This window comes from Setaria italica, chromosome V (assembly GCF_000263155.2).
Source record: "Setaria italica strain Yugu1 chromosome V, Setaria_italica_v2.0, whole genome shotgun sequence".
Classification (NCBI taxonomy): Eukaryota; Viridiplantae; Streptophyta; class Magnoliopsida; order Poales; family Poaceae; genus Setaria; species Setaria italica.
Genome location: NC_028454.1, coordinates 7,308,516 through 7,326,878, shown reverse-complemented (window position 1 = coordinate 7,326,878; position 18,363 = coordinate 7,308,516). Strand labels below are relative to the sequence as shown.

Below are 18,363 nucleotides of genomic sequence, written 5' to 3'. Positions count from 1 at the left end.
GCGTAGATAATCTTACCCTTGACCCTTGAGGAGATGATCCCAAGGTCAAGGGATTTGGCTGCGTAATCCTTTTGTAGCACTTGGGCCATAGAATCCAACCATGGACGGCTTCTCCTTGATTCCTTTCCTCGTCACCTCTAGGGATCTCCAGTTCCAGGTCATCCCAATCGTCGACCATGCAGTCCACCCCAACTTTGGCATAATCGCGAGCTGGAATCTCCACACTATGAATTGTTTGGCCTTGTGTCGGTTGTTTAGGCACACCATAAGCCACCACGATGAGCTTGTTTTTCATGGGAATAATAAGCTCACAAGGGGCTCTCCCAGTGATGTTGTCCACAAGATGGCGTTGATTGTCCTCAAATATGTCAGAAGATCCTCTAGTTGGGGATTCCATGGAAGCGACGCTGCTTTGACGCTGAGAGGGGCTTGCGTCGACATTAGCCCCTGATGATGCAGCTACTTGTTCACTAGCTTGTTTGCTAAGAGGTAGAGCCACACGCCGGTCGATTGCTTCCTCCATTCTTGCTCTTGTTAAAGCTATGTGTTCTTGTAACTCTCGTAGCTGTCGTATGTGTTCGACCTTACTTTTTTAGCGACTTCTGTACGAATCAATGTGCTCACGAAAGGCAAACTTTCATGGAATTACTCCTTTTCCTCGGCAATGTCCAAGGTATTCTGGATTACCTAGTGCCACAGTCAGCTCATCCTTCTCTCAATCAGGCACGAAAGATCCTTTGGCCGTTGCTTTTATTAACTCAACAAGTCTCGTAGCCACTTCTCTTAATTTTTGGCCGAACACAAATGATCCATCTTCAAGATTGAGCGTGCCGCCATGAGCATAATACCAATGCATTGCTCGCTCCGGCCATTCGAGAGTCTGCGGTACTATTCCCTTAGCAATTTGTCATCTTCCATCCTCTACCATTTCATGATCCCCTTCTTGTAACTCCTGGCCCAAGATGATGAAAGTATTTCTTCTTGGGAGCATTGTCGATGTTGGGTTTAGTTGCCTTAGCACTCTTTTGTGACTGCTTGAACTGCACAAATGAATTTCAGTGATCTCTTAACTTCAGGTGCTTCGTAAAATCTGGTTTAAGCCCTTCTTTATGTAGTTTTTGTTCAAGTTCTTCTTGTACGTCTGAAAAGTAATTTTACCCTTCCGAAAACTCCAATCTTTCACTTTTTCTTCATCTACACCTTCGAACGTGAAATTTTCTTTTATCTGTTTCCATATCATTTCCTTCCCTCGCTCAGGGACCACGCTTATGGGGACCATGCTTGTGGAAGCGACGCTCTCATCGATTTCAGGGCTTTTCCAATTCTGAAAGTTTATTGGGATGTTATCTCTAACAAGAAACCCAATTTGATTCACCAATTTAGTCTAAGCATTGTGTTGAGCAATTGGTTCACCATCTTCACCAATTTTCGTGATGATGATACGGTCCTCTAACTTCTTGTTCTTGCCTTGTTTCCGTTTAGGCTTGCTGCTCGATCCAGATGGCTGAAAAATGAAAGAACTATTAATTTCCAATAATCTTGATAAGTAGAGAATTCAAATCATGTTTACATACAATAATTGTTATACCTCGTCTTGTTGCCTATCATTGCCTTTGTCGGCAATTGGTTCCTCCTTATTGCCATCACCAGACATGTTGAGGTAGATGTCAGTCTGGCTGTGATCGACCTCTTCATTTGGTTGATCGTTCGTGCTACCTTGAGCAATGAAGTCCATTAGGTATTCCTCGTCCAATCAAGCCTGCTCGTCCTCTAATCGTGCCATTGTAACTAATATAATACAAAAGGAATTATTCTAAGAAATAGTAGGCATCAACAATAAAAAGAATGACTAAAAAAAGAATTAAACACTTGTACAATTTGTTACAGTGAATTGCTCATCATTCATAACCATCATCAAAATTTTGGTAACTAATATAATATAAAAAGAATGACTAAAAAAAGAATGATCAATAGTTATACATTTTGTAACAATGAATGACCAAAAAAAGAATGAAACAATTAAACAATTTTTTACAATAAATGACTAAAAAAGAATGAAACAATTATACAATTTGTTACAATAAATAGCTGAAAAAATGTTTACAGTGAATTGCTAGTCATTCACAACCATCAAAAAATTTCTTGTAACTAATATAATATAAAAAGAATTATTTTAAAAATTAGTAGGCTTCAACAAATTTCTAATATTTTATGCACATTTCTAGCACTACTTATAAATTGTGTAAAAACAAATGACTAAGGCAATATGTAGCAATAAAAAACAAATGACTAATGCAATTTGTAACAACAAGTGACTAAGGCCATTGTAACTAATATAATATAAAAAGAATTATTCTAATAAGTAGTAGGAATTTTACAATTTCTAGCACTATTTATATATTTTCTAGCACTATTCCACTAATTTCTTGCGCTAATAAAACAATGCTTGGCAATAATGTATATTTCCTAGCAGTATTTATAAATTTTCTAATTTTTACCGTGAATTGCTAGACATTGACAACCATCATCAAATATCTAAGAAATAATATAAAAATAATTATTCAAAAAATTGATAGTAGGCATCAACAAATTTCTAATATTCTAACATTTTTCCTATTAATTCTAGCTATTTTAAACTTTTTTATATAATTTCTAGCTATTTTAACATATTCCAAAAATGAAAAAAAAGATGACGTCATCCGACCGTGGGCTTACGTCAGCACAGACGAGGCTCGCGGCTAGCGTGGTGTGGGATGGGCGACGAAGGTCGGGGGAGGCACTCGGGGGTCGGGAGGGGGGCGGCATCGGTGTTGGGGAGGGCGACAGCGGCGACGAGGCGAAGGTTGGAGATGGTGGTGGAGGAGGGACGGCGGAGTAGGGGAGGCGCCGGTGGCCGGGTCAAGGGTGGTGCTGGTGTCTTGCGGGAGGGGTGGTGCCAGTTGAGGCGACAGTGGCGACAATGGCGACAGGGGGCGCGCGGCGTCGGAGAAGACGTCGAGGGCATGACATGACGGCGAAGGATCCACTGCAAGAAGGATGATGATCGCAGCTAAGTGTTGGGGAGGAAGAGGATGCGGTTTTTAACCCTCTCCCCTTTAGTACCGGGCCTCATCCCCACCCGGTACTAATGCCCTTTAGTACCTGGTGGTAGCTACCACCTGGTACTAAGGGGGTTGCAACCCACTTTCAGTTCCCGCTAAGATAAATACTTTATTTCCTTTCTTTTAAAATTACTATTTATATTTATTTACTTCATGGTAAATCAAATAACGTTAATAAAATTGCAATAAGAAGTTTGTTATCTTGATGTTGATTAGATCTACACAATAAAAATATTAGATGCAGTTAAATAATAAACATAGTAAATTAGTAATATTAAGTTAGTAATATGTTATAAATTATCATAATACTTATGTTAACTTAAAAATTAGAAAAAATAAATATTTTGACCATGCAAAAATCTAAAAAAATAGTGCTTGTAGTTTTATTAACATGTTTACCTTGACTTAGTCATGTACTTGTTTATTTATATATAAATTTATTGTTTAATATTTAAGGGTGCTAAAAAATCAAAATAATTAATATTTTAACCATGCAAAAATTAGTTCTTATTTAATAACTCCATAGAATGTTATTATATTACTTTGTCACTTGAGCATAAAACATTGTCACTTGATCACGATACATTACATATTATTTCAATGTGTTATTACATTAATTTGTCACTTGACTACAAAACACAGCATAATGGTTCTAATACATTACACGTCATCATCTAATGGAACGTTAATAACCTTTCTCTTATCGAATGTCCCTTGGATCGCGGTGTAAGTATGGAGCGTCCTCTTTGTCTAACAGGATGCTTGGGGCAACCTCGACTGAAAATGGAGGAAGATCATCGAAATGGAGGAAGATCATCGAACTGATCATAATCTTCTAAAATGTCAGTCTTATCCTCAACTCTAATGATTTTTCTTTTCCCTATAAGAACTATGTGACACTTTGGCTGGTCATCTAACTTATTACCACCCTTCTGTTTTGGTTTGCTAGACATATCCTTCACATAGAAAACTTGAGTCGCATCATTGGCTAGGACGAATGGTTCGTCTCTGTATCTAATTTTATTGAGGTCCACTATTGTCATCCCATAGTTGTCTATCGCTACGCTTCCTCAAGTCAGTTTCACCCATTGGCACCGAAATAGAGGGATTTTCAAAGGTCCGTAGTCGAGTTTCCATATCTCCTCAATGACACCATAGTATTTGTCTTTTTTTCATTGTTGTCTATTGCATCTATACAGACACCACTATTTTGGTTTGTACTCTTTTGGGTTGTCGTGTAAAATGTGTACCCATTTATCTCGTATCCTTGTAATGTTGATATGGAGATAGATGGACCCCTATCCAACTGTGCTAGTTTCTCTTCAATCATGTCATCACCCATCAGTTGTCGCCGCAACCAAGAGGCAAAAGTATAAATGTGATGACATGTAATCTAGGCATCAGTCTTCCCCTGGTTTGAGGACCGTACAATGGTCTTGTGCTCCTCCAAGTATGGGACCACTAGGGATGATTGTTGCAGGATCGTGAAGTGTGCTTTACGAACTATACTCTCATCAATGTCCATCCAAGTTTTCCTCCCTAGTGTGCTCTTTCCCTTGAGTCTCCCCTCATAGCGTGATACAGGACTCCAATCGAACTCAGGTCGTAAATAAAGTTAACACAAAACTAAATGACCTCCTCTATTCATATCCTTTTGCGACATTTCCTTCTGGACGGGCACGATTACGAATATACTTCTTCAGAACTACCATAAACCTCTCAAAAGGAAATAAATTGTGTAGAAATACAGGACGAAGAACAAAAATCTCTTCAACAAGGTGGATTAGAAGATGAGTCATTATATTAAAGAAGGAAGGTGGAAAGACGATCTCAAAGCTGATAAGGCATTGCACTACATCATTCTGCAGCTTTATTAGATTGTTAGGATGGATTGCCTTATGAGAAATCATGTTGATGAATGCACATAGCTTCACGATTGTCATTTTCACATTCTCTGGTAGAATACCCCTCAGTGCAATAGGCAGCGATTGTGTCATCAGGATGTGTCAGTCATGGGCCTTTAGATTTATAATTTTCTTCTCTTTAATATTTATTATTCCCTGTATATTTGAGAAGTAGCCAGTGGGACCTTGATACTATTCAATCACTCAAACATGATTTCCTTCTCTTTCTTACTGAGAGTGTAACTGGCAGGATGCAAGTAATGTCCATCATCGCTCTTTTTTGGATGTAGACCATCTCATTGTTTCATACATTTCAGGTCTCGATGCGCTTCAATTGTATCCTTTGCCTTTCCATATGTACCTAGGAAGCCAAGCACGTTCACGCAAAGATTTTTCATCAGGTGCATCACATCGATTGCATTAGAACCTCAAGAACTTCCCAATAAGGTAGCTCACAAAAAAGAGACTTCTTTTTCCACATGGGTGCATGTCCGTCCTCGTCGTTTGGAACAGGTTGCCTAAGAGCCCATACCAAAAACTACCCTCACATCCTTTATCATAGAAAATACACGTTTACCATTACGGTGAACGGACTTAGTATATTTTTCTTCCTTCCCTTCAAAATGTTTCCCTTTCTTTCTTAATGGGTGCTTAGCAGGAAGAAATCAACGATGGCCCGTATACACGACCTTCCTACAGTGTTTTAAATACATACTGCAAGTATCATCAAAACAGTGCGTGCAGGCTCGATATCCTTGTTTGTCTGTCCAGACAGATTACCAAGCGCCGGCCAATCTTTGATGGTTATGAACAACAATAATCGTAGATTAAAAGTCTCCTTTTTGTCTTCATCCCGCACACGTACACCTTTTTCCTTCCAAAATAGTAAAAGTTCATCAACCAACGGTCTTAGATAAATGTTGTTGCCACGTTGTTTTGGGCCTTAGATAATTACCGACTTTATAATGAACTTCTACTTCACGTATGTATAGGACGGAAGGTTGAACATACATAAGTTCACAGGCTATCACTACTGAACTCACCGAATGGATTGAATCCATCTGTACTTAAACCAAACTGTTTGTTCATTGCATCCTTTTCAAACTCGGAAATTCTCTATCAACTATTCTCCACTGGGACCCATTAGTGGGGTATCTGATCATTTCATCTTGCTTATGTTCTGCTTTGTGCCAACGCATCAACTTTGCCTATGCCTTGTTTCTGAACAAACGCTTCAAGCGTGGTACTATAGAGAAATACCACATTACCTTCGCAGGAACTTTCTTCTTGCTGACCTGCCCCTCAACATCATCAGGATCATCTCGCCTGTTCTTATAACGCAGAGCGTCGCACACAGGACAAGCGTCCAATTTCTCGTATTCCTCACCGTGATAGAGGATAAGTCATTAGGGCAAATAACTTTTTTGCTTCGTACATTGAGGACGACAATTCATTCCCATCAGGAAGCATGATCTTTATGATTTTCATTAACTCATCAAAACCCTTATCAGAAACTCCATTTTTTAGCTTCCATTGCATCATTTTCAGTGTGGTACCCAACTTTTTGTACTCCTATTTGCAATTTGGGTACAACAATTTCTTATGATCATCTAACATATGCTCGAACTTTTTTGACTCCTTCACATTCTCGTAGTTTTCCTTTGCATATCGCAACACCTAACCTAGATCATCGATAGGACTTGATGTCTCGCCCATCTCTTCTTCAGTCTTGCCCATTGGATCTTCAGCCTCGCACATTGGAGCTTCTGCAAAGGCACCTATTTGAATCCAGTCAGGAATGTTGTCATCTTCTTCTAGTTCATCATCTTCCATCATAACTCCTTTTTCCCCATGCTTGGTCCAAACAAAATAGTTAGGTATGAATGTAGAACTGTATTTGTGGGCATGAATAGTCTTTCTGGATGAGTAATCTTTCTCATTTTTACAATTTCTGCATGGACAACAAATGAAATCAGACGATGATTTGTTGGATTCTTCCAGATCGAGAAAACCATGCAAACCATTAATGTACTCCATGGAGAGTTTGTCTGCGTTGTACATCCATTGCCAATTCATTTACAAAGTATTACCGAACGAAAGAGTTTCTGATCATCCATAGAATTATACATGAAACATAGCAAACATGATGCAAATACCATGAAACCATCCACTAGGTACTATCTAGGAGGACTTTAAGCATCCTTGGGCGGCGAAGACGAAGGTTTCGCTGACCTAGCCTCATCCTGTGGTTTATTTATGCCTCCTACAACGGTAGTACTAAGTGGATCTGAAATACCCGGGACTGGAGGTGGAGCATAACAACCACCAAAAGGAGGTTTTCTGACCAGCCACAACAGCATCTTCATGGCATCTTTGCAAATAATGAAGCATTGCTCTCTCTCACGTGCTCATTTTCTTTAGCTTATCATGAGGACCAATTATGGTTCTCCCCTTGCCGCGAGAGGAACAACGATCGCTCCCACCATCGCTACTACCTCCAGCAGCAGTAGCCATATCTATGTACCATAATTTATTTAGCTATATTTACAAATGACTAAACTATGAACAAATTATATTTTTCCCTACAATTTATTTAGCTCAAACATAACATATAAATAAAAAGTTTCTCCATTGTAGCTTATTCTAAAAATTGCTAATTACGTACCTCTATTTCATCTTATTATCTCTATAAATCACAATTTATCTCGCTCATATTTACAAATGACTAAAATATGCACAAAATATATTTTTCCCCTTAATTTATTTAGCTCATATTTGTAAAGGAATAAACTACTAATTTCTTTGACTAATATGAAATATAGCATTCAAAAAATTGGAGCTATTCTAAAAATCACAAATATGAGTTCTAAATAACACATGCATATAAATGAAAATTTTCTCCATTGTATCTTATTCTAAAAATCAAAATTACTCTAACTCTAAAGCATAAAACTTAGTATACTAAACATGTATCAAGGGAGGATGAGTTTCTAACTTTTACAACACTTGAATGAGTGAAATCCCCACGAAATGGTTAAAAATCCGACAGCACCTCCCCTATTTCGCAATGAATGGATAAAGCTCGAGCCGGAGGAAATGACTTAGACAGGAGGAAGAAGACACCTAATTTATAGAAGAAAAATTAGTACCGGGTGGAGGCTTCACCCGATACTAAAGGTTGCATATTAGTACCGGATGGAGCCTCCATCCATTACTAAAGACCCTCATACACATTAGTACCAGGTGAAGGTTTCACCCGGTACTAACGGGTGACCTTTAGTACTGGTTGAAGCCTCCAATAAAGGAGGTTACGGGGAACTCATGAGGAACTAACCTTTACCCGGTACTAACGGGTGACCTTTAGTACTGGTTGAAGCCTCCAATAAAGGAGGTTACGGGGAACTCATGAGGAACTAGCTGTTAGATCTGATACTAATGCTCACATTGGTACTGGATCAAAAATCAACCACAACCAATGCCGGCTAGACGCAGTTTTACAGTAGCGGTGGTGCGGTCGTCTGGTGGGCGGCTGGACGCAGTTTTACAGTAGCGGTGGTGCGGTCGTCTGGTGGGTCGTCGCCGTTGCTGTCGTTACAGGGAAGCGCGAGCGCGTTCCGGGTCGCTGACTAGTAGATTTGCATGCTCCTGCGCTGCCAAATGGGGGCGGTCGGCGTTGTGGTTTCCAGCCGGATTGAGCCGGCCGCCGGGTCGTCGCTTGGCTTGCAGCTCGCTCGTGGTTCCGGTTCCGCTCGTCTCACCTAGTTCCGTGAACGGATGATGCGAGCTGCGAAGCAAATCAGGCTCGGTCAATGTCCGCAGCCACCTTTTCGTCGACCTGGCCGTGTCGTCGCGATCCTTTTCCTCGATGTCTTCTGCTCTTCTCAGGTTGCTAGTGCTGGCCAAGGCGCAAGGCGGCGAGCGGGAGGAAGCTTCTGGCTGCTAAAGAACGGCACCGGCCGCAAAGGTGTTTCGGTGACTGAAGCAATGGATGGGCCTGCTTTGTTGCTCCGGACTTCCCAATCGCATGGTCAAAACGTCCATTTCTGTCTGTTGTTGGGCCGCCGCAGGGGCTTTTCCACCTTACTTTATTTAAAGCCCGTTCTCTGATGATGGCAGCCCACTCTGCTCATCCACTGCTGCCATCACACCTGTCTACGGCTCTACGCCACAGTGGCAAGTGGCCATGCAGTTCCTACGCATGAGGATCTGCTGGGGACAGTGTAAGTGTGGTCCACGCGTGCTCAATGTCCTTGCCTGCAGGTGTTCTCCATGCACGCAGACACAGCTCAGGGATCATCGATGAAGAAACTTAACGAGTGCAGGGCTCGTACTACAGGCCCGCGCCATGCATGCACGGGACCGTGCACCAGCTGCCCCTTGTCCACTTTATTTATTCAGAGCAGAGGAGCCTCCTGGTCGATCAGGATACACTGATACAGTACAGCACATTACAACAAGTCTTACTACTACTACTACCTAGGACAGCAAACAGAAACATAACATGAGGTCACCAAGGGCACGCAGCAACGCTGATCGATCGATCAGCGTCGCAACAAACGTCTGCGCTAGCCGCTAGCTAGCTAGAAACGGTAGCTGGTGGCGACGGTCGGCGCCCACTGTTTCTCCCGGCACCTCGGCCCGGGGTCGCCGTGGTGCGTGTCCAGGCAGCGGTAGCGGCGCGGGCCGCCCGACGAGCCCTCCACCACCTCGCAGTGCACGCAGGCGCTGGAGCAGCGCTTCACCTCGTCCCAGCAGTGGCAGATCGGAGGCTGCGACCTGGTGCAGATGGGCAGGCTGCAGCATTTCCACGGCCTCTTCTCGTCGCCGCCCTTCTTCTCCGCGTCAGCAGCAGCTGCCGCCTGTCGCTCAGCTGCGTCCTTGTGGTGGCACTGGGGCCCGGGCTGGCCCTTGTACCAGTCGACGCAGGTGCGGCGCGAGTCCCCCGTCTCCTCGCAGTTCCTGCAGGCGCCGGAGCAGCGCTCGACCTCGTCGAGGCACCGGCAGATCGGCGGCCACGACCTCATGCACATGGCGAGGTCGCAGCACTTCCACGGCCTCTTCTCATCGTCACCCTTCGTCGCGCGCGCCACCGCCGTGACAAGGTCAGCAACGCCTGGAGGAGACGTGTGCAGACCGATCGATTAGCTATGCGATCGACTGCAAAAGGGAATCGCGTGTCGCCTCTCACCTCTGACATGGGTGGGGACGCGAATGGCGTCCATGTCGTCGCGGAGGGCCGCCGCGGGGACCCCGGCGGCGACGAGGAGCAGCACGGCCGCCTCGAGCGAAAGCATTAGCGGGTTGGAGGCAACGCCTCTCGCCATGTGGCTGCCTCGGCCTCTCAGTCGCGTTCCCCACGTGCTTTATTTATCAGTTTGTGAAGTGCTTTCAGGGCGCTCCACTCTCGCGCTCCTGAGTCCTGGCGGCAGTGTGCGTGGTGAGTGATGATGTGCGACGGCATAAGTAACGGGCTCGGACCAATCAGGAAGCGACATGGAGAGGACACGCGGCGGTGGCTCTAGCTAGCTGGAGGCGAGAGAGTATGACCATCAGCATGCAGATCATGCATGTAATGACACTTGACTTCAGGGTCTGTCGCCGGGCGCCACATGCCTGCGTTGAACGACTCGCAGCTCGTCTGACGAAATGCCACGCATGCAAGGCCAGCGCTGGCATGCATGGCTGGAGCCGTGGCAGCGTTTCACAGCCGTCCTCTGCATGCAACTGGATGGGTCATGGCCCGGCCTCGACTTTAATTAAGGGGGGTTTGGATCCTTTAGTATCACATCGAATATATCGAATATTCTATACTAATTAGCAGGATTAAATATGAGTTAATTAGTTATATAAAACTAATTAACTAGAGGGAGGTAAAACGGCGAGACGGCGAGATGAATCTATTAAGCCTAATTAATCCATTATTAGTAGATGGAGGCAAAACGGCGAGAAAAATCTATTAAACCTAATTAATTCATCATTAGCAATGGTTACTATAGCAGTACATTGTCAAATTATGGACTAATTAGGCTTAATAGATTCATATCGCCCTGTATCAGCTGTATCACCATTTAGCTCTAATTAATTCATCATTAGCAAATGGTTACTATAGCAGCATATTGTCAAATTATGGACTAATTAGGCTTAATAGATTCGTATCGCCGTGTATCGGGCTTAATAGATTCGTATCGCCGTGTATCGCCGTTTATCGACTGTATCGCCGTTTAACTCCAACTTGTGCGATGGGTTTGTATCGCCGTTTAGCTCCAACTTGTGCGATGGGTTTTATAAATAACTTATATTTAATATCGCCGTGTATCGGGCTTAATAGATTCGTATCGCCGTGTATCAGCTGTATCGCCGTTTAGCTCCAACTTGTGCAATGGGTTTTATAAATAACTTATATAAACATTCGATGTGACAGAGTAAAGTTTAACCGTATCCCTATTTTCAGTCGCTTTGTGAAACTGATACGGCGCTTTGTGAAACTGATACGGCTCAAAATATGGATATTTGGAATATACGCGTCAATTTTGCAAAACTTTTCATGCAATGAACACCGATGAGGCGATCACAATAACGAGCTCCTTGGTTCCGCTTTGAGGAAGGGATTGTTCGTGATCGGGATTAAGTTTCTCGGCTTGGGTTTTTTAGAGGGAGAGGGTAGGAAGACCGACAACGTAGGAAGCGGGTGGCGGGTGGCCGTAGCCGTTGGAGGAAGACCAGTGGGCCTGGGCGGCTGGGCCAGTGCCGGCGGTGGGGAAGTGTACAAACGAAATGGTACGTTAGCATGACAGTGGATGGGTGCGTGCGTCCCTATGTCGGAGACGAGAGGGACCTGGCGGCTGGCGGTATGGAGGAGCCGGGCAGGCATGGGGCGTATGCGAAGCAACTGGAGGAAGAAGATGAACATAGTGCCTCATGCTGTTCTGTAGAGGGTTGGATCAAAATCGGATGGATACCGTCGTCCGAAGGGAAGGCAAAATTAGAGATGGTTCGGGGCGATAAACCTCTAGACCGTTATTCATTCTCTCCTGGTTGGGCCATGCTTTGGTTGCGCTTCTGAGCGGGTAGATATATGCCTCAGGTCATATAGCAAACATTTTTATACATAAAACTGAAGTGATACTCTCGTCCATTTTATTCATGTTTGCTTCACAGGAAACATAAGTGACAGGAAACGGTAAACAGCACAGCGATAGGAAAAAAAAAACACCGCGATCTGTTACAGTCCTACTCGATCCAGGCATCCAGCGTTTACCAGCGAGACACTGATGAACATACCTCGCCATCGATCCATCGAGAACTGCAGCGCCATTAGCACATGGACCACGATGCATCAATGCGTGCGCATGCACGCTAGCTAAAGCACTAGCTCTTATTGACCTCTAGTAGTGATCGGAGACAGCCATGGCCATGGAAGGCGTCTCTCTTCTTCTTCACCTCATGCATGGGTAGTGCAGCTTGGCCCTGGGTCACTGCCCTGGTATCCGTCGAGGCAGTAGTAGTAGCGGTGACTGCCCTCCAGCTCGAAGCAGCGGTTGCAGGTGCACTTGTCCACCTTGTCCATGCAGTACCACACCTGTCCCTCCGTCGTCGGCCCGGGGACGGCCTTGTCGCAGCATTTCCATGGCCTCCCCTTGCCATTTTCTCCCTTCTTCGACCCCCTCACAACTGCCGCCATCTCTTTAGGACCTGGGAATAATCGATCATTATCCACAGGCAAATCGAGAGAAGAAAAAAAAAAGTTAAGGTATAGACAATTACGCACCGGCATGGACGACGACCACTTGGTTCGTCCTCCCTTGGTGCTCGTGGCACATGGGCGCGGGGATGCCTCTGTACACGTCCTGGCAAATGTAGCGCGGAGGGTCCGAGTCCCTCACCTTGCCGCACTCCTTGCAGGCGTCCGAGCACTGCTCAAGCAGGTCCCGGCACCGGCAGAACGCTGGGATCGACTTGGTGCATGTTTGCAGGTCGCAGCACTTCCACGGCCTCTCACCTGACGCGGTGTCGCTGGGAAGGCGAATGGCGCCGCCCATGTCCTCGCCGGAGCCGCCAGCCACCGCCACCGTGGTGGCGGCGGGGGTGGAGAGCCCGGCGACAAGGAGCAGAGCCTGGAGCGAAAGCATCATCAGCAGGATCCTTGAAGCAACTCTTTTCTCCATGTATGGGTGTGGCTGCCTCAGTCTTGTTACTCGTGTGGTTTGGGGCTCTTGGCGACAGATTGAGATGGCGGAGGCCGTATAAATAATAGCACGCTGGTGCGATCGGTAGAAGGGCGACGAGCGAGACGACGTGCGCGTACGTGGGAGCCAGTGGGCGTGGACACGTGTGTACGCGATCGAACGCATCAGTGGCAGCATGGAGCCATGGAGTCCGTGTATTATATGGATCCTGTCTCCCAGTTAGTTGCAGTATCCTGAATTTCGCTCGCACGGAACTCATTGATTTCCAAATCTTTTAATTTCTCCTGCAGGCCGCAGGCGTAGGGAGCTAAGGCCTCACACGTGCCTGCATGAACCAGAAGATCATCGAGATGATCCGTTCATCCAAGCAAGTACATGTGCAAGGCTGCAAGCCCAACGCTGCACTGCCGCATGCATGCCCTGGATAAAATCGTGGCGACGTACGTCGTCGAACACGTCATCTGCATGGAGCATATATGTGGCAACCTTACCGCACAATGTGCTACCTACCAGGCTACCACCGTCGAGATTTTTTATTCATTTTTTTAAGGGATAGGTGTCGATGGATCGGTAGAGAACATGTTTCGAGTAATAAAATCAAGAAACTTGGTTGTATAGGGGCTGTCTGGCACAGCACCAGCTCCGAGATTCATTTTGAATCTATAAAGGTTAAAGTAAAGTAATTTAAAATATATGTATTTGGGCTGAACTATGATTACAATGGTTCATCTGAATGCTCCTGATATATATGTATATGTAAGTCTAGTTTAATTTCATGTTGTTTTTGAGCCACCAATATCTAACTCCAAGTGATTTAAAATTTTCTAAAACAACCCTAATTTCTAACCATTTCTAGCTCCCTTTTCTTTCTTGGGTCATAGGCCCATGAAAGCTCAATGTAAATATTCATTTTTTTATTAAAAAAAAAGGTGAGACAGCCCGGCAACCTACCAGAGGTATCCCGAGGTAGTAGATTGATTGGTGGGGAATCACCGAACCTGGAAAGTAAAAGCGAGGACACGAGGCATGGATTTATACAGATTCAGGCCGCCCGAGTAGCGTAATATCCTACGTCCTGTTTGGGTTGTTGTATATTGCCTGCACTTGGGTGTTGTCTGGTGTTGAGGATTTGGTCCTCTGTTGTGGTTCTATGAGGTCTTGACCTACCGATCCAGGGATCCTTGCTCTCCTTTATATACTCCAAGGGGTGGATTACTAGTCGGTTACAAGGGGGAGTCCTAGTAGGATTACATGGTATGAGTCCTAGTAGGATTACAGGGGAATCCTAGTAGTAGTCTGTCTTCTTCCTTCCTTGCGGGTACTGGAGATCTATCCCCGACAAGCCCCCGAGCGCTTCATAGTCGAGTGTAGCAGCCTTCGAGTACTTTTCAGATCCTCGCCGAGTAGTTTTGGTGCTCTTCGAGTATTTTGTCTGACTGAATCTTCAAAGTTTCTCAAAGCTGTTATGAGGCTATGGTGTGCTCAAGCCTTGATAGTCTTGATTTTGTAATCTTCATTTTCGGATTGTGATACGGAGGGCGGCGAAAGTCGCACTCCATATGGAGTAGCTCCCGAGCCTTAGGTTGAATCGAAGAATCAGGTTGAGGGTCAATAAAATCTTGAATCTTCTCTCTTTGTCTTGAAAAAAATCAACTGACGGGTAGCCCTCAAGCCTTGGAATGATTAAATAATCAATCCGAGGGTTTTTATCTTCACGCAAGTCATCATTCGAGTTGTATTGCGGCGTCCAGCCCCCGAGCTTATGCGCCAGGTGAGCTGTAGATACCACGTTGAGTAGTTATTGGTGCTTAGCCCCCAAGCTTGGAAGCTTGCTGAGCCACTGGAGATATTCTGAGTAGTAATTCGCACTTAGCCCCCGAGTCTGGGAGCTAGCGAAGCCATTATAGGTACGCTGAGCATCCTGGAGAGTCGTTGCCAAAGCTTGACCTACAAAAAGAGATGAATACATTATGTAGTATATTTGTAAAATATTGAAAACACTAAAATTTATTCTTATTCAGTGATGAATGTAGTGTAAATGTTGTGTGTCATGCTCTTGTTTTGGCTATATTTTTCTCGAGTAGTTAGCCTATTACGTTTAGGCTCTCAGTCCCTGTTTAGCCATAGCCAAAGTGTGTGAGATCTTTATCTCGTGTACGCGTACTGGCATTGCTGCTACAGAGATCTTTATCTCACGCCCTAACATTTAGGCATGACAGAAGATCCGAGTCTTTCACAAATTAAGGCGTGTTCTGCTTGAGGAGATTAGTGACTGTCGATGTTTAAACCCAGCAACCTGCCGAGGGGGGTGCCCGAGGTAGTGTTTTGGTCAGTGGGGCTCGTCGAGATTAGGAACTTGAAGGTAAACGCAGACACACGATTTAGACAGGGTCAGGCCGCTAGATTGCGTAATACCCTACGTCCTATCTTTTGGTTGGATTAAATTAATTTGAGGGGATCCCTACCTCACCTTATCTTGCCGGGGGCAAAATTACAGGTCGGTTGGTTACAAGAATACTAGTTGGATACGGCTAGAAGAGTTCTACTCTTATTACAATGAGTACTTTCCTAATCCTCAACTAGCTCCTGTCTTTCCATGTAGACTACGCCGTCCTGCGTCATGGTCTCCATATAAAATGCGTCTCGGTGTCCAGCCCCATATTTAGCATTGTCCAAACCTTTTGGTGGGCTCATAGATGTATGTACAACAGTGACCGCTAAGAGAAGACATTTAATAAATAATCGGCATTGTGATAAAAAGACTACGCAATTGCGCGTAAAGTAGTCATTGAGACTTTTCTGCCTTTTGGTGAGGAAAGCGCGTGTATGCCAAGCATAGGATTTTTGCCTCACTAGGGTGTAGCCGCTGTGAATGTCCTGCACTTGATGCACCAAACTTCGTGGCAGAGCCTCATAATTCGGTGTACCAAGCCTGTGGCAGAGCTTCCGGAACTCAGTGCACCAAACCCGTGGCGATAGCCTCCGTAATTCGGTGTAAGAAGCCCATAGCTGTCGGTCAACATGCCCCAAGAGTAGTTGGCGAAGTGTAGCTCTGAAGGGTAATTCCCGTCGAGAGGCGTATAATCAGCGAATTCACCAACCATTCTGAAAACAAGGCAAAGAAAAATAATTATTAAAAAAGTGACTTACCTTAATTCATGAACAATTGTCGATCAAGCCGCGACGGTTGTTGATAAGCCGACTAGTCGGAGTTGATTCTGACTAGTTGTCGACGGTACGAGGCCCGCCCTTGACTAGTTTTGTAGTCGAGACGAGTAGTTGAAGTACTCATTAGCGAGTCGGCGTAGACGTCTTGCTCTTGCAGAAGTAGTCGATCGCATCGTCGGAGATTTGTTGGTGTTGACGTGCAAACTGAAGTCCTTTTGGTAGTTTTTTTGGTGTGCGCATAGCTGAATACACCATTGATTTCCAACGCCAGAGGGAACAGAGGCAACTGTTTCTTTATTTTGATGATTGGCGTGCTTTTTCGTTTCCGATCAACAAACCTGGTCTCTGCTTCGGACTCAACTAAGGAAATCGATTCCCTATATGATTTCGTCTTGACGCCGTCCAATTCTATTCCATGTCAATCTTGATGCTTGGAGACGATCAGCGACAGGTGAATTTCTCCAGTCCATACTCCGTTTTGAATTCCAATTCAGCAAGAACAGATGCTAGTTTGGAATTAGCCTGTCCGACGACTTCGCCTTGGACTCCGACACAGTTGCACATTGAGTCGTCGATTGGATGGGAGAACAACGTTCTTGTAGAGTAGATTGATCTTGATAATTGTTGATGATAAGATCCTTCAAGCTCGTTCGATGATCTCGACAATCACCCCTACCTAGCGCGCCAGATATCGGTATTTTATACCCAGCAATCTACCGAGGGGTATCCCGAGATAATAGATTGATTGCTGGGGGATCGCCGAACCTGGAACTCGAAGGTAAAAGTGATGACACAAGATACGGATTTATACAGGTTCGGACCGTCAGAGTAACATAATACCCTACATCCTGTTTTGGGTATTGTATATTGCACCCTGCATTTGGGTGTTGTTTGGTGTTGAGGATTTTTGGTACGCTGTTGTGGTTCTATGAGGTCTTGGCTTACCGATCTAGTGACTCCTGCTCTCCTTTATATATTTTAGGAGGCGGGATTACAAGTCCGTTATAAGGAGGAGTCCTAGTAGAGTTACATGGTATGAGTTCTAGTAGGATTATATGGTATGAGTCCTAGTAGGATTACAGATGAATTTTAGTAGAACTCCATCTTCTTCCTTCCGTGCGGGTACTGGATCTCTCTCCAGCAGAGACCTCGCTGCCGACTTTCGTAAAAAAGTATCGTGGATCAAGCGCCACCTTAACATGAAAGATCCAATGTCCTAAAGCTCTTCTAATAACCCTAGCTACCTCTAGGTTCCTTGCTTCTCCACTCGCTTCCGACAAGCCCAGTGGTATCAACCTTGCGGTACTCATGGCGACCAAACCAATGCCATTCCCGCCTCCGCCATGTCGTCAACCGCATCCTTGGCCATCGCCATTCTTGTCGTCACTTGCATCCCCATCCACAGCCCCCAATCTTGTCAGCTCCCATCCCCAATGCCACTACCCCCATGACACTTGATTTGGAGGACCCTGTGACGCCGAGCATCCGTGGCGCTGGATCCGGAGTTGACCAATTTAAGAGACGATTTCTTGAGTTGATTGCAATTCATACTATACTACATATGGCTTTTAACGAACCGTCATATATATCCTCAAATTCACAGACCGCCATTTTCTTCCATGTGTTTTTATGTTGGTCAAAGCATATGTTTTCGACGTCTTTTTACGTTTCCTTTTTCTTAGATGTCCTAATTGTGTGTCATTGCATTCACTTTGTGGTATTAGAAGGGAGGGAGGTTTTACCAATAATATTCTTTTGGCGATCTCTAAAAATATATGATTTTTAATTTTATCCCAAGTTAAACTATGCATCGTCTTCAGCCTGACTGAGCTTAAAAAAGAATGTCAACATTTACTATATGAAATTAATATTATTAAATTCATTATAAAATATATTTGATACGGTAGGTGTCGATACTTTTTTTATAAATCTGACTTAATTAATACAATTTGCCTTTTAGGAAAAAATCAGTAATGCTTATATTTGGGGACACAGAGCCATGAA

At 44.5% G+C, this 18,363-nt stretch overlaps 2 protein-coding genes across 3 annotated transcripts; both read right to left on the bottom strand.

Annotated features, from left to right (window-relative positions):
- Nucleotides 1–9,351: 9,351 nt before the first annotated feature.
- On the bottom strand, nt 9,352–10,620 carry LOC101770320 (Bowman-Birk type trypsin inhibitor). Its single transcript, XM_004971568.2, has 2 exons — nt 10,194–10,620; nt 9,352–10,118 (listed from the first exon to the last, which is right to left on the bottom strand). Exons 1-2 carry the CDS (start codon nt 10,327–10,329, stop codon nt 9,586–9,588), a joined length of 669 nt encoding a protein of 222 aa, XP_004971625.1. The 5' UTR covers nt 10,330–10,620; the 3' UTR covers nt 9,352–9,585.
- A 1,490-nt stretch (nt 10,621–12,110) lies between these two features.
- LOC101764482 (Bowman-Birk type trypsin inhibitor) lies at nt 12,111–13,235 on the bottom strand. Of its 2 annotated transcripts, none has more exons than XM_012846230.2 (2): nt 12,774–13,235; nt 12,111–12,688 (listed from the first exon to the last, which is right to left on the bottom strand). In XM_012846230.2, the coding sequence occupies exons 1-2, from the start codon at nt 13,168–13,170 to the stop codon at nt 12,447–12,449; spliced, it is 639 nt and encodes a 212-aa protein (XP_012701684.1). In that variant the 5' UTR covers nt 13,171–13,235; the 3' UTR covers nt 12,111–12,446. The 2 variants fall into 2 exon arrangements, with proteins under 2 accessions (XP_012701684.1, XP_004968080.1); XM_004968023.2 differs by having other exon boundaries at nt 12,111–12,697; nt 12,774–13,234.
- Nucleotides 13,236–18,363: the final 5,128 nt, after the last annotated feature.

Bases quoted from the DNA above. Each gene is read 5' to 3' on its own strand.
- LOC101770320 (XM_004971568.2), bottom strand. From the start codon at position 10,329: ATGGCGAGAGGCGTTGCCTCCAACCCGCTAATGCTTTCGCTCGAGGCG. The intron at 10,119-10,193 runs GTGAGAGGCGAC...CGTCTCCTCCAG, and splicing joins CGTCCCCACCCATGTCAGAG to GCGTTGCTGACCTTGTCACG.
- LOC101764482 (XM_004968023.2), bottom strand. From the start codon at position 13,170: ATGGAGAAAAGAGTTGCTTCAAGGATCCTGCTGATGATGCTTTCGCTC. The intron at 12,698-12,773 runs GTGCGTAATTGT...GATTATTCCCAG, and splicing joins AGTGGTCGTCGTCCATGCCG to GTCCTAAAGAGATGGCGGCA.